Raw genomic sequence first — 12,866 nt, 5'->3', positions numbered from 1 at the left:
ACACCACCAGCAACTGCCCAGTGGTGGGATGTTGTTTTGATGCAAAGAAAAAAACAAATTGCAACATGTCATTACGTTTCGTTGTCAGCGTGTCTCTCTACCAAATTGCACGTGTACCTTTACTGGTCATAAAAGTGTGGGCATGCTTTTCCTCTTTTGTGTGGCTACCAGGATAAAGAGGAACAGCTGCTAATGAAGAATTGCTTTTTCTAGTTTTCTGGCTGGGATTATATCGTGTATATTGTGTGTGTTTGTGTGACAATTGTTTCACCATGGATGCCCTTCAGACAGCAGTTTTTGAAAATCATGGCTGGATTGGGGTTAGCCGGGTTAAATATAATTGTTTTCATCTTTTTTCTTTATGTATTGCCTTAACTGTTTTCTTATGGTTGTCTTTTATCTTTGATCCTTGACTTTACCTCATGTTTTTATCATATCCTGTTTTTTACCACACCTTTTACCCTGTGTAATTCTGTGTTTTTGATTGTTAGTTACTACGTGTTTAGTTGCTTTAAATGAGGGAAACCTCAGTGTCTTGCGAGTATAAATAAAGGTTGATTGAGGCAATTATTTAAAATTTCCATGTTCCGGTTGAACCACCTCTCAATGGATGTTTTCCAGACCAACGCAACATTGGCTTGATGACTACTCATCTTTTCAACTGCCAACAGCAAGAAAATGTTTTCTTTTTTAGAAAAAGTAATGAATTACTGTCCCACTACTTTAAATTTGAATACACCGAAGGTAAGGCGTGTAGTTGTAGGGGTAGAGTTTGATGATGGAATGCAGTCTTGATTTGTATGAGTGAATGTGTGTGAGTAACCCTCCCATCACATCTCATTTTCATAGTCTCCAATCATCCGCCTTGTGTTGTAAGACAAGAAAATGTCATTATCTTGTGGACAATCATGATGGCAGAAACATGTCTTGATGAACATCATCTTCTTCATGAAGACTTCTCCCTCTGGACAGAGGAACTCCACATTGGCTGTGATGGTGGTGTGCGGTGTGCAGCAGCGATTGTCTGTGCACACACCGCAGAACTTAGGTTTGTACAGCCGACTGCTGGAGCAGCCCGACAGCTCGAAGCGCATTCCTTGCTGGGCCTTTGGTGTCCGGACACATTTCTTCCCCTTCTGTGGGACAGAGATGATAATCAGTGAATGATATGTCATCATCATAGACACAGTGTACTTTTAGTTGTACAGTCCAGTAGGGATGACATATTTTTGTAGGCTGGCCCATAAGTTAGCATCACCCTGGGTTCCCTTGACAAAAAAGCCAATGGGATTTTTCCATTGGATTTTAGATCATTGAAGAAAAAAGGGGTCTGGGGCAAACAAAACTGTATGTTACCTACACGTTTTATTCAGCAAGATGATCTTAACAAATGAACAGCGCTTTTATGATTCTTGAAGCATAAATGCAATCGGCAGAAGTAAAAAGCTAACATTAGGCAATGAACAAACTACACTACCCACTAGTTTCCAACCGATTTCTCTTGTATGAGGTGATGATGTTAGCAGTCTGATTTAGCCACTTGTTGAGACACATACAAGCTTCAAAATTCAATCCAATTCAATTTAATTTATAGTGCCAAATCATAACAAAAGTTATCTCAGGACACTTTACAGAGTAGGTATGGACCACACTCTATGACTTATTTATGATTTACATAGACCCAACAATTCCCCTGTAGAGTACTGTGGCAACGGAAACCTTCCCTATAAATTCACAAGATGAGTTTACTGATGTATTTTATCTTGTAGAACAAATCGTTAAAATCTTAAGGCTGTGTTAACTACAGACCGTATTGAAGTCACCTATTCAAAAATAAGGGTCCAATGTTCCCCTGTCTGTTATCTTTTCTACAATCAGTGCCAAACCCTACCCCCTAACCCTGACTCTAACCTTAACAAAAATGCTGAATTAAATCCGCGAGGGCAAAGGCTTATGCGACCAGGGAACATAGGGATGACCCCATTATTCAATATTCAATATCCTTTATTAAACCAGGTAAAACAACTTTTTGAGATTAAAAACCTCTTTTCCAAGAACAACCTTTCATTCAATTCTTGACATACATTTGTCAGTTAGCCAACAGTTAAACACGGCAGTTACTGGGTGCAAATATTTTGTTACAATTCCTATGTATGAACTAATTTGTGTGGTGCAACCCTTTTTAATTTAGTGATACATTAATTTTAAATGATGTACCCGTTAATGCCCATGTACTTCATGCGTCTTTAACATTGGCATACTGTAGATCAGGGGTGGGCAATATTTTTTTCCAGTGGGCCATACTGACTCCGTTAAAGTAAGTGAAGGGCCACACAATTGGAAATAAAATTTAAACATGGAATATTTAGTACAGAATTATTTTAAACTACCTGTACATAGATTTGGTGGATTTGATGTGTTATACACCAGCCCTTTTTAAACAAATACATGATCATAGGCTACTCCTAAATATTACAATGAACTACTTAATTAAGTTCTATGTTATTTTTGTTTAACAGATCTGCGTCACTCAATGAAGAAAATATTCTTTTTTTCTTTCTTTCTTTCTTTTTATTTATTCCGACCAAGGGCAATTTCACAATTTGACAATATCATCACAACATTTCTTCCATTGGTTGGAAGGGAGCAGGGAGAAGAAACATCAACAACCTATATTGCCTGCCCCTCATATCTAACTATTCTAGTAATCTGTCACTTCGCAACATTCTTGCTGTAAAACAAAAGAAAACAAAATAAAAACAACAACCAATCACCATAAAACTAACAAAACAAAATAAAATTAAGCTTTTGTATGTTTTTTACTTACAGAAAAACACTGTGTCCACTGTCTGTGTACATGTCTGCAGCTTTGTGCACAGGTGGGGTAAGTGTTGTCAGTTAATGAGAACAATGCAGACGGTCACCTCCTCTTGCATGTTCATCAAAGCCTGGCGTCATTTGTGTTGTTGCAATGCGCAACACAGAGGACAGATGTTCATCCGTCAGCTGTGATCTGTAACGTGACTTGTTGTAGTTCATCACGGAAAATGTTTGTTCGCAGACATAGGTGGAGCCAAACAAAACAAGCATCCTCCATGCATGCCTGTGCAGGGGTCCGTTTCACAAAGCAGGTTCAAAAAACTCTGAGTCTAACCCTGAACTCTGAGTTGATCTACTCTGAGATAGGAAACTCTGAGTTTTCAGTTCCAGAACAGCAGATTTGCGTTAGGTTGATCAACTCAGAGTAGTTTGACCTGGAGTTAAGCGCGTGCACCACAAGTAAAAAAAGACAGCATCAATGGAGCCCTGATCGACGAGTCACCATAGCAACGGGGAAGCTGAGCGCTACGCAACCACTGGAATTGGAAATATTAATGCGCTCATACGGAGAGTTTGAGCATGTTGAGCCGAAAGTGTAACACCGCTGCAGCAGCAAAAGAGAGGGAGACGGCGTCGGAGAACATTGCTGCTCGGGTCAGTGCGTAAGTTTAAACGTAATGGCTGTGGCTGTTTTATATGTTGTATAAATAACTCCCATTTGCAAAAAAACGCAGCGCAACACACAATATCTGCTGGGATGTGAGAGCATGACTTTGGTTGTTAATGTTGGAAATGTAAGGACGGATGAGGCTGTGTATGTAAATGATGGACTGTGACATGAAACGGTGTTGTGCCGTATTCAGCACCCCTGCTGTGAAATGCACCCCCTTGCATTATAGATGATATTCTGGATCAGAAGGCTGTATAGGAGTAGTTTATATACCGGTAACCCAATTAAAAGCACACACTTTTGAAAAACGCAGCGCAACACACAATATCTGCTGTGATATGAAACGGTACCGCTCAAAAAGAGAATAGCCTGGAAATGCAAGAACATCTATAATCAATAGTTTGATAATCATCTCCCAACAAATATTTAATTCTCTGCGCAGTAATGCTGCACCTTCATCCACGGGATCGTTATCAAAAGGACACACCATGGTAGTGAAATAGTTGCCACCTAATATAACTTCTAATGTAGGCCTACTGAATGATTTTTGCAATGATTTTCTGAAAAAACAGACGACAGAACTATACTACACCAAAACTCGCCCGCTGACTGAATGAATGAGGAAATCAAACACAGTGTGTGGCTGAAAGAGGGCGGAGACAGAGAGAAACTCAAGGTTTTCTGAAACTAACCTGGCCCCGACCAGCGAAGGAGAACTCCGTGGTACCAACAGTGGCACCCCCTCCTCCCCCGGAGGTGATCGATGGGGGACCAGTTTACAAGGTCAAGCAGTTACTGGCGGTACGCAACCGGGGCCGGGGCTGACAGTTTCTGGTGGACTGGGAAGGATATGGACCCGAAGAAAGACAGTGGGTTCCCTCTCGCCACATCATGGACCCTAGCTTAATCAGGGACTTCTTTCAAGCTCATCCTGAACTCCCTGGGCCATCAGGTGTCGGCCCTAGAGGGAGGGGTACTGTCACGCCGTGGTGAGGTTTGTCCTGTCTTTGGGTTTTTTGTCTTGTAAATTTCCTGTTTTATTTTGAAAGATAACTCTCCTCTCATTCCAGGTCACTTGCTCTTCCTCTTGTGTCACCGGTCTGACGTCATTCCCTGATTCCCGATTGTTTCCACCTGTGGCTCCCCTTCCCTCATGTGTATAAAGTCTGTGTCTTTACCCCTGTTCTGTGCCAGATTATTGCTTACCGTGCGTCGAATGTATCCAGTGTTTTGTTCCACAGTCTTGTTCATGTTCTTGAGATCTTTGTTCAGGTTTTTGTACTCCTTATTCTTCCAAGTAAGTTTTCCCTTTTTGAATTCTCTTGAGACTTTGTTTTTTCCTCCAGGTTGGAGCGTCTTTATTTAATTAATTATTTTGTTCACTTTATATTTGTTTATTCCTCCTGTACGGAGTGTTCTTATTTTGAGATTTATTTGTTAACTTTGCCTTTTGTTTTTTCCTCCTGTACGGAGCGCTTTGATTTGGTACTTTGGTTTTACACTGACGACTTTGGTTTTGTTCCTCCTGTGCGGAGTGATTTTTTTGTTTGTGGCTTTTTCCCTGTGTCACGTCCCAGTCGTCAAGATAATAAATTCAGTGTTTAACCGCAAACCTCCGCATCTGAGTCCTCTTTCCTGCCCTGGATCTGACAGGGAGTGGACACCAGCTCCAGTTCTGGTTGAATTATCTCAAAGTCAGCGAAGCGGCGGTTGAACTCAGTGTGGAGGTGTGTCAGAGTAGCGGAGTATCTGTCAGTGTGGCCGGGTGGCACATTCAGTGTAGCCAGCGTTGAGAAATGTGTGAGAGACTTGTTGCTCATCTGTCGTGAAAACAGAATCAGCTTGGCTTTGAACGCTGTCACATGTGAATACAGCTCATGCACAAACGCGTTTTTCCCCTGTAACTTCACGTTTAGGTCGTCTAGATGGCTCAGTACATCCACCCCAAATGCAAAATCACACATCCAATCCAAGTCTTGCAACTCTGTGAACTCTTCTGCTTTACCTACATTTCCCAGAAACATCACGATCTCTCAACTCCCACACATGATGAAGCACCTTTCCCAGGCTCAGCCAGCGAACATTGGAGTGGTACAGCACGTCCGTGTGCTCTGCTCCGCTTTCCTCCAGCAGCTGAATAAACTGGCGGTGGTTGAGCCCTCGAGTCCGGATTAAGTTTACGAGTTTTACCACCGTTTTGGTGACATGATCCATTTGCAGCACAGATTTACACAGGGATTCTTGGTGAATTATGCAGTGTAGGAAAATCATGATAGGTTGGTGGCATAGTTGGCATGCTTCGTCGAAAAATGTCTCTTAATATTATACTCTTTAAAAACAGAAATTGCATTTTGGCATATCAGGCATAGAAGCCTTTGAAGTCCACTCTGTGTTAAAAACACGACATTCCGAATCAACTTTCCTCATTTTTACAGCACTCATCCTGACGACCATCAAACTGTCGAGGAAGAGGCGAGGAAGCGCTCCAAATCAAAACCGTGCCCTCTGTTGCAATCAGATGGTATAGCAGTGCAAACTCATATGCCTCTGTAATGCGGGAATTTTTTTTTTCTTTTCTCCTCTGTGGATGCCGCAGGCTGGACTTAGACTCCCGGCCCGTGGGCCGTAAAATGCCCATGTGTGCTGTCTTAAAGTTTCCAGTTGCTGTCAAAGAGCGGTAAAGGACTGAACAATAGTAGGGAAAGACTGAATGACAGCGGCACTATTCACAGCGGCAGCAGTGCGAATATAAACATAAAAGGTTTGAACATTCACAGCAGCTCAGGAGGAGCCGTGTCCTCTTTCTGCTGCTGAGTGAAGTGACGGAGGTTAACACTGGAGACTTTGGATAGGAGGCAAAATAAAAGCGTCTCCTCCTGTGATTTCTGGACAGTCAGGAAACTGAAGCAGGAGAAGCTAAAGTAAACAGACAACCTGATTGGTTGATTCATTATTTATTAACTATGCAAAATTGACCTTGATCTGAAAAAATAACGTTTCACCTTGTAATAAACACGTTCTGTGTGAAATTGAGGAAAACAACAGTTCGAGAAACATATATTAAAGTGAATTAATTAATCAGATGAAAAAGACAGAACACACAACCTTAGAAAAAGTGTACCATTTTAATAATGTGCGTGCACACATGTGCATGTGTGGGTGTGCTCCGGTAGTAAAAAAATATAGCACTGCAGCCCTGTTTACAGTGCCTATAGAAAGTCATTATACTGTTTTGAAATAGTCACTTTTTTTGTTTCAAATCCTGAAATGATAATACATAAAAGGATATACAGTATACTTTTCCAGCGTGATTTACACATTTTGCCTTACAACATTATTAAAAATGTACAAATATATACAAATAAAGAGTTCATCAAAATATTTAAACTAAATTAGAGTAAATAATAATTAAAAATGTTTAAAGAGGATTCAATCATTTTTTTTCATTTTAAATCATGACATAAACAGATACCCGCACTTCTATGATATCACCATAATGTCATTTAGAGACACAGACACATTGAACTTTAATTTGATTTTTTTTATTTGATTAGACGTCCTGTCCAGGGTGTACCCCGCATCACGCCCGATGTCAGCTGGGATCAGCTCCAGCCCCCCGCGACCCCGACAGGGACAAGTGGTTGAAGATGAATGATGATGATGTTTAAAGTTATTTAGGATAGTTATTTTGATTTTTTTATGTATTTGGGGGTAATTAAGAGTGTCCAATCAGCCTAAAGTTAGTCATGAATAAATAGTTTTTTTGTGTGTGTGTGTGTCAAATGGGCCTATAAAGGTTTCATGATTAATAGATTTTTTTTTAAATAAATTTTGGGATAATTTAGAGTGTGGAATTAGCCTAAAGTGTATATCTTTGTGTTGTGGGAGGAAACCAGGGGCCTGTTTCACAAAGCAGGTTAAAAAAACTCTGAGTTTAACCCTGAACTTTGAGTTGATCTACTCTGAGATAGAAAACTCTGAGTTTTCGGTTCCAGAACAGCAGATTTACGTTAGGTTGATCAACTCAGAGAAGTTTGACCTGGAGTTAAGCGCGAGCACCACAAGTAAAAAAAGACAGCATCAATGGAGCCCTGATTCGACGAGTCATCATGGCAACGGGGTGCTCATACGGTGAGTTTGAGCAGGTTTACACCGCTGCAGCAGCAAAAGAGAGGGAGACGGTGCGGGAGAACATTGCGGCTCGGGTCAGTGCATAAGTTTAAATGTAGTCTTTTGCAATCACAGTAATATCACAGGGGGAACTGCTTGAGTGGTAGTCTATTAATTTATTTCATTTAAGTGCATTCCCGCGGGGGAGAAGCGCACTTGGCAGCAGCTTAAGATGAAAAATAAAAACATTGTTCAAACAGGTAAAACCTCAGCACTGTCGCATGGTGATGCCTCATTTTGAGCATGTTTTACATTGTAAAGTAAATATTACCGTAAGTGGCTGTTTTATATGATGCAAAAAAAACTCCCATTTGCAAAAAAACGCAGCGCAACACACAATATCTACTGGGATATAAGAGCATTACTGGTTGTTAATGTTGGAAATGTAAGGAGGGATGAGATGGACTGTGACATGAAACGGTGTTTCCCTGCCGTGAAATAGACCCCCTCGCATTATAGTTGATATTCTGGATCAGAAGGCTGTTGTTTCCACCTATAGGAGTAGTTTATATAACGGTAACCACATTAAAAGCACACACATTTGAACCTATGAATTGCAAGAAAAGCTGGGATTATATTTAGGAAACGCTAAGTCAAATACATTCAACTTGCTCAAAAGATCCATTTCATTCATTTTGTAATTATGGCTGCAGTATATTAAGGACGTCAAAGCGCGGTCTGATAATCATCTCCCGACGAATATTTAATTCTCTGCGCAGTAATGCGTCAACTTCATCCACGGGATCGTTATCAAAAGGACATCCCATGGTAGTGAAATAGTTACCACTTAATATAACTTCTAAATAGGCCTACTGAATGATTTTTGCAGTGATTTTCTGAAAAAACAGACGGAACTATACTACGCCAAAACTCGCCTGCTGACTGAATGAATGAGGAAATCAAACACCGTGTGTGGCTGAAAGAGGGCGGAGACAGAGAGAAACTCAAGGTTTTCTGAGAAAAAAAGTTTCAGAGAGCATGTTACCATGGTAACTGACCGAGAGGTTAAGTTACCTCTCTTTGTGAAACCGGCTAGAGTTACCCCTCTGTCTCTGGTTTGAGTTACCTCCCTTTGTGAAACGGAAAACTCAGAGTTTCCCTCATTTCAGGGTTAACAGACTCAGAGTTTTCACTAAACCTGCTTTGTGAAACAGGCCCCTGATCACCAGGAGAAAACCCACACAGAAACAGGGAGAATATACAAACTCCACACAGACAGACAGGTGGAGGTGTCTCTGTAAAGCTGCAGTGCTAACCACTGAGCCACTGTGCTGCCCGTCGTTCAGCAGGATGAGAGGGTGGAGGGGTAGAGGGGATTGGGCTTAGGGTGAGGGAGGATCTGCTGAGGATGGGTGGGGGGGGGTGAAGGGGGATGAAGTGGGAGCTATTATTGTCCAAACTGACTTGAACAACCAGCAGCCTCCTCCACCTTACTGTGGCCGTAACATTCTTGTGCATCCAGCTGAAAAACTACCTCCATTTGTTTCTCCACCTTTACTGTGTTTCCCATCTCAGCTTTGTCCGTCTTTTCTTTCTATTTCATCTGCTTCTGGTACATTTTGCTTATAATTTTCTACAGCTCTACCTCTCTGTCCCCCATCTTGCAAAACAAGCCTCTCATTTTGTTTTTCATCCTCAGAGATAACCTCCAGTTCCTTTTTCTCCTCCCGCATTAGATTTTCTTTTGTTTCCCAGCTTTCTTCTTTCTCGGCCAGGACGTTTCTGGATTTCTTTTCCAGCTCCTTTTTCTCCTTCTCCATCTGTTTGACTTTAGTCCCCCAGTTTTGGTGTTTCTCGGCCAGGACGTCTGAGAAGCGTTGAATTTTGCCTGCCAGGCATTCTCGCTCTGTAGGAGTTCAATTCCTTTGTTCTTCAGCAGGTTCGTTGTCTCTTTGAGTTTCTGAGAGAGACTCTCCTTCACCTTGCAGATATCCAAGATTTGAGTGTTCCTCTGCTGGATTTGTTCAGCCTTGGAGTCCACTTTCTTCTGGTTTTCAATTTGCAGCAGGTCCAAGCTCTGTTGTTTCTCAGACAGCACCTTTCTGGACTCCTCCAGATCGTTATATTTTGCCTGCCAGACATTCATGCTCTGTAAGAGTTCGGCTTCTTTGCAGCTCAGCTGTTCAGTAGTTTTTTTGAGTTTCTGAGAGAGACTCTCCTTCACCTTGCTGATATTGAAGATTTCAGCGGCCCTCACATGGATTCCCTCCACCATCTGGTTTACTTTTTTCTGTAATTCAAATTCCACTATGTCCAGGCACCCTTTATGTTCCTTCTTGAAGTCCTGAATTTGTTTCTCTCTATCATCCAGATCCTTGGAGAACTTCACCTTGAGAGTGTTAGATTTTGCTTGCCAAGCATTCTCGCTCTATAGGAGTTTAGTTCCTTTGTTGTTCAGAAGGTTTGTGGTTTCTGTGAGCTCCTCAGAGATACTCTTGTTTTTTTTGCTGAGACTGACGATTTCTTTGCTCTCCCAATGTTCTTTATTGCCGAATATTCTAATATCTGTGTCTGTGGAGACATTTGCGGACTAGATGTAAATAAGCCACCATGTTAGTGACGCTGCTGACAGCAGTTGGTCTGTGGAGCCAGATCGTCACTGCAGCAGCAGACCGGGCTGAAGTTAGTTTAAAGTTAAATATTCTGATAGGCTAGGGCCGGAGTCAATCTGTTGAATATCCAAATTAGAACTAACTTCGCCCCTGTCATCATCAGCAGCAGGTGATGTGCTCTCCATGTCATATCGCTCATGCATCTCTGTGGGAGAGAATGACTTTCTGCTCCGGATGTTAATGCTCGAAAAAGTACATAAATAAAAACATTGTGCACAAATCTCAAATCTCAAGTCTGAGTCGACTCTAAAGTCTTTGGGAGGCGAGTCCAAGTCAAGTCTCAAGGCACATTTGTGTGCAATTTAAGTGCGACTCGAGTCTGAGTCTCAAACTCCAGTTACCACCTCTGCCGTCAAGTAACTATACATTCTCACATTGTGGTTTCATATTTTGTTAAAAAAAACAATCATGCAGTTTATAGTGTTGAAGGGTTCTAATAATTTCCTTTTTAACATATCCAGTGCCTGTTGTAGTCATTGAGATCATTTTAAACATGTTTCATATTTAGGATTGATGGCACAGGGCTGGTCTAACATTACATTATACAGTATAATGAGTTAGTGATTTTACCTGGTTGAACAAATCATTAATTAATAGTTTGATGCAAAGTGTTTTACTTAATTCATCAAGGTGAATCAACCAAAAGCTAATTTGTAGCTGAGTTGCAATGTTAAATAAAAGTATGTATTTTACAAGACTGACAGACGTCTTGCATCAAGATTTCACACTGTTGAGAATGCCCTTACTCTTCTAGTAATTATGATGAGAGCAAAGAAGGAAATTAGGTGACATTGTTATTGACTGACAAAGTCTGTGTATGGAGGAGGTCTGGGTGGATCTTTAGATCAATGAAACATTGGACTTTAACATGGGAGATGGACTTGCAAATGGACTTTCTAGTCTTCTGACTACTCAAGGCGCTTTACACTAATTGTCACATTCACCCTTTTACACAGACATCCGTACTAATGGCCGCATACTAGAGCTGAGTGATAAGGCAAAAATATCATATCACGATTTTTTTACAGTAAAATCACGATCACAATTTTATCACAGTATTTCTACATTGATTTTTAATTATTTTGCAAGTTAATGAACAGTGCAACCAAAGTACTCTCTATGTAAAAATATAACCCCAAAAAGAGAAAATATTTAACAAAGCATTTAGGCCAAAGAACCTTTATGAAGATTTTTTTTTTTTATCAGTTTGTGCAATTTTGTAAACTTGTGCCAAATACAATGGAAATTTAACAAAGCGCTACCTAAATCAACCTGTTGCCTCTGCTGGCTTAGGTGTGGCTGGACTCCTCGCCATTTCACTCAGCAGACTGTTTAGGATGCTGTCTCTTTAGGTGGTTGAAAATGTTTGTTGTGTTACCATCTGATGGATGTGTGTGTGTTTGTGTGTGTGTGTGTGTGTGTGTGTGTGTGTGTGTGTGTGTGTGTGTGTGTGTGTGTGTGTGTGTGTGTGTGTGTGTGTGTGTGTGTGTGTGTGTGTGTGTGTGTGTGTGTGTGTGTGTGTGTGTGTGTGTGTGTGTGTGTGTGTGCGTGCGTGCGTGTGTGTGTACGTGTGTGTGTGTGTGTGTGATATAAGTAATACAGTAACAGAATACTAATTCATATTTGATCAGTGCTGTCTAGTTTCACAGTTTGATCGGAGCTCAGAGCAGTTACTGACACTCCGTCAGAGACACTGAGTGGTTTTCTTTGGGCATGGTCTCATTTCATCTCATCTTCATCCGCTTATCCGGGGTCGGGTCGCGGGGGCAGCAGCTTTAGCAGGGGACCCCAAACTTCACTGGGCCACATTAACCAGCTCTAACTGGGGGATCCCGAGGCGTTCCCAGGCCAGTGTGGAGATATAATCTCTCCACCTAGTCCTGGGTCTTCCCCGAGGCCTCCTCCCAGCTGGACGTGCCTGGAACACCTCCCTAGGGAGACGCCCAGGGGGCATCCTTACTAAATGCCCGAACCACCTCAACTGGCTCCTTTCAACGCTAAGGAGCAGCGGCTCTACTCCGAGTTCCTCACGGATGGCTGAACTTCTCACCCTATCTCTAAGGGAGACTCCAGCCACCCTCCTGAGAAAACCCATTTCGGCCGCTTGTACCCGCGACCTCGTTCTTTCGGTCATGACCCAGCTTTCATGACCATAGGTGAGGGTAGGAACAAAGATTGACCGGTAGATCGAGAGCTTTGCCTTCCGGCTCAGCTCTCTTTTCATCACAACGGTGCGGTAGAGCGACTGCAACACCGCCCCCGCTGCTCCGATTCTCCGGCCAAACTCACGCTCCATCGTCCCCTCACTCGTGAACATGATCCAGAGGTACTTGAACTCCTTCACTTGGGGTAAGGACTCATTCCCTACCTGGAGTAAGCAATCCACCGGTTTCCTGCTAAGAGCCATGGCCTCAGATTTAGTGGTGCTGATCCTCATCCCAGCCGTTTCACACTCGGCTGCGAACCCATCCAGTGAGTGCTGAAGGTCACTGACCGACGATGCCATCAGGACCACATCATCTGCGAAAAGCAGAGACGAGATCCTCAGCCCACCGAACTGCAACCCCTCCCCACCACGACTACGCCTTGATATC

At 42.2% G+C, this 12,866-nt stretch overlaps 1 protein-coding gene across 1 annotated transcript in view; it reads right to left on the bottom strand.

The window, feature by feature from the left end:
* Positions 1 to 506: 506 nt before the first annotated feature.
* The window catches only part of ccn2b (cellular communication network factor 2b), a 45,626-nt gene continuing 33,266 nt past the window's right edge, over positions 507 to 12,866 (bottom strand). The window contains exon 5 of the mRNA XM_083926054.1: positions 507 to 1,136. Coding sequence (XP_083782180.1) covers positions 831 to 1,136 — 306 coding nt within the window. The 3' untranslated portion in view covers positions 507 to 830. The remainder of the gene's footprint in view (positions 1,137 to 12,866) is intronic.

The sequence above is a fragment of the Echiichthys vipera genome (genome assembly GCF_963691815.1).
Source record: "Echiichthys vipera genome assembly, chromosome: 13".
NCBI classification, from domain to species: Eukaryota; Metazoa; Chordata; class Actinopteri; order Perciformes; family Trachinidae; genus Echiichthys; species Echiichthys vipera.
This window is presented reverse-complemented; position numbering and strand designations above follow the sequence as displayed.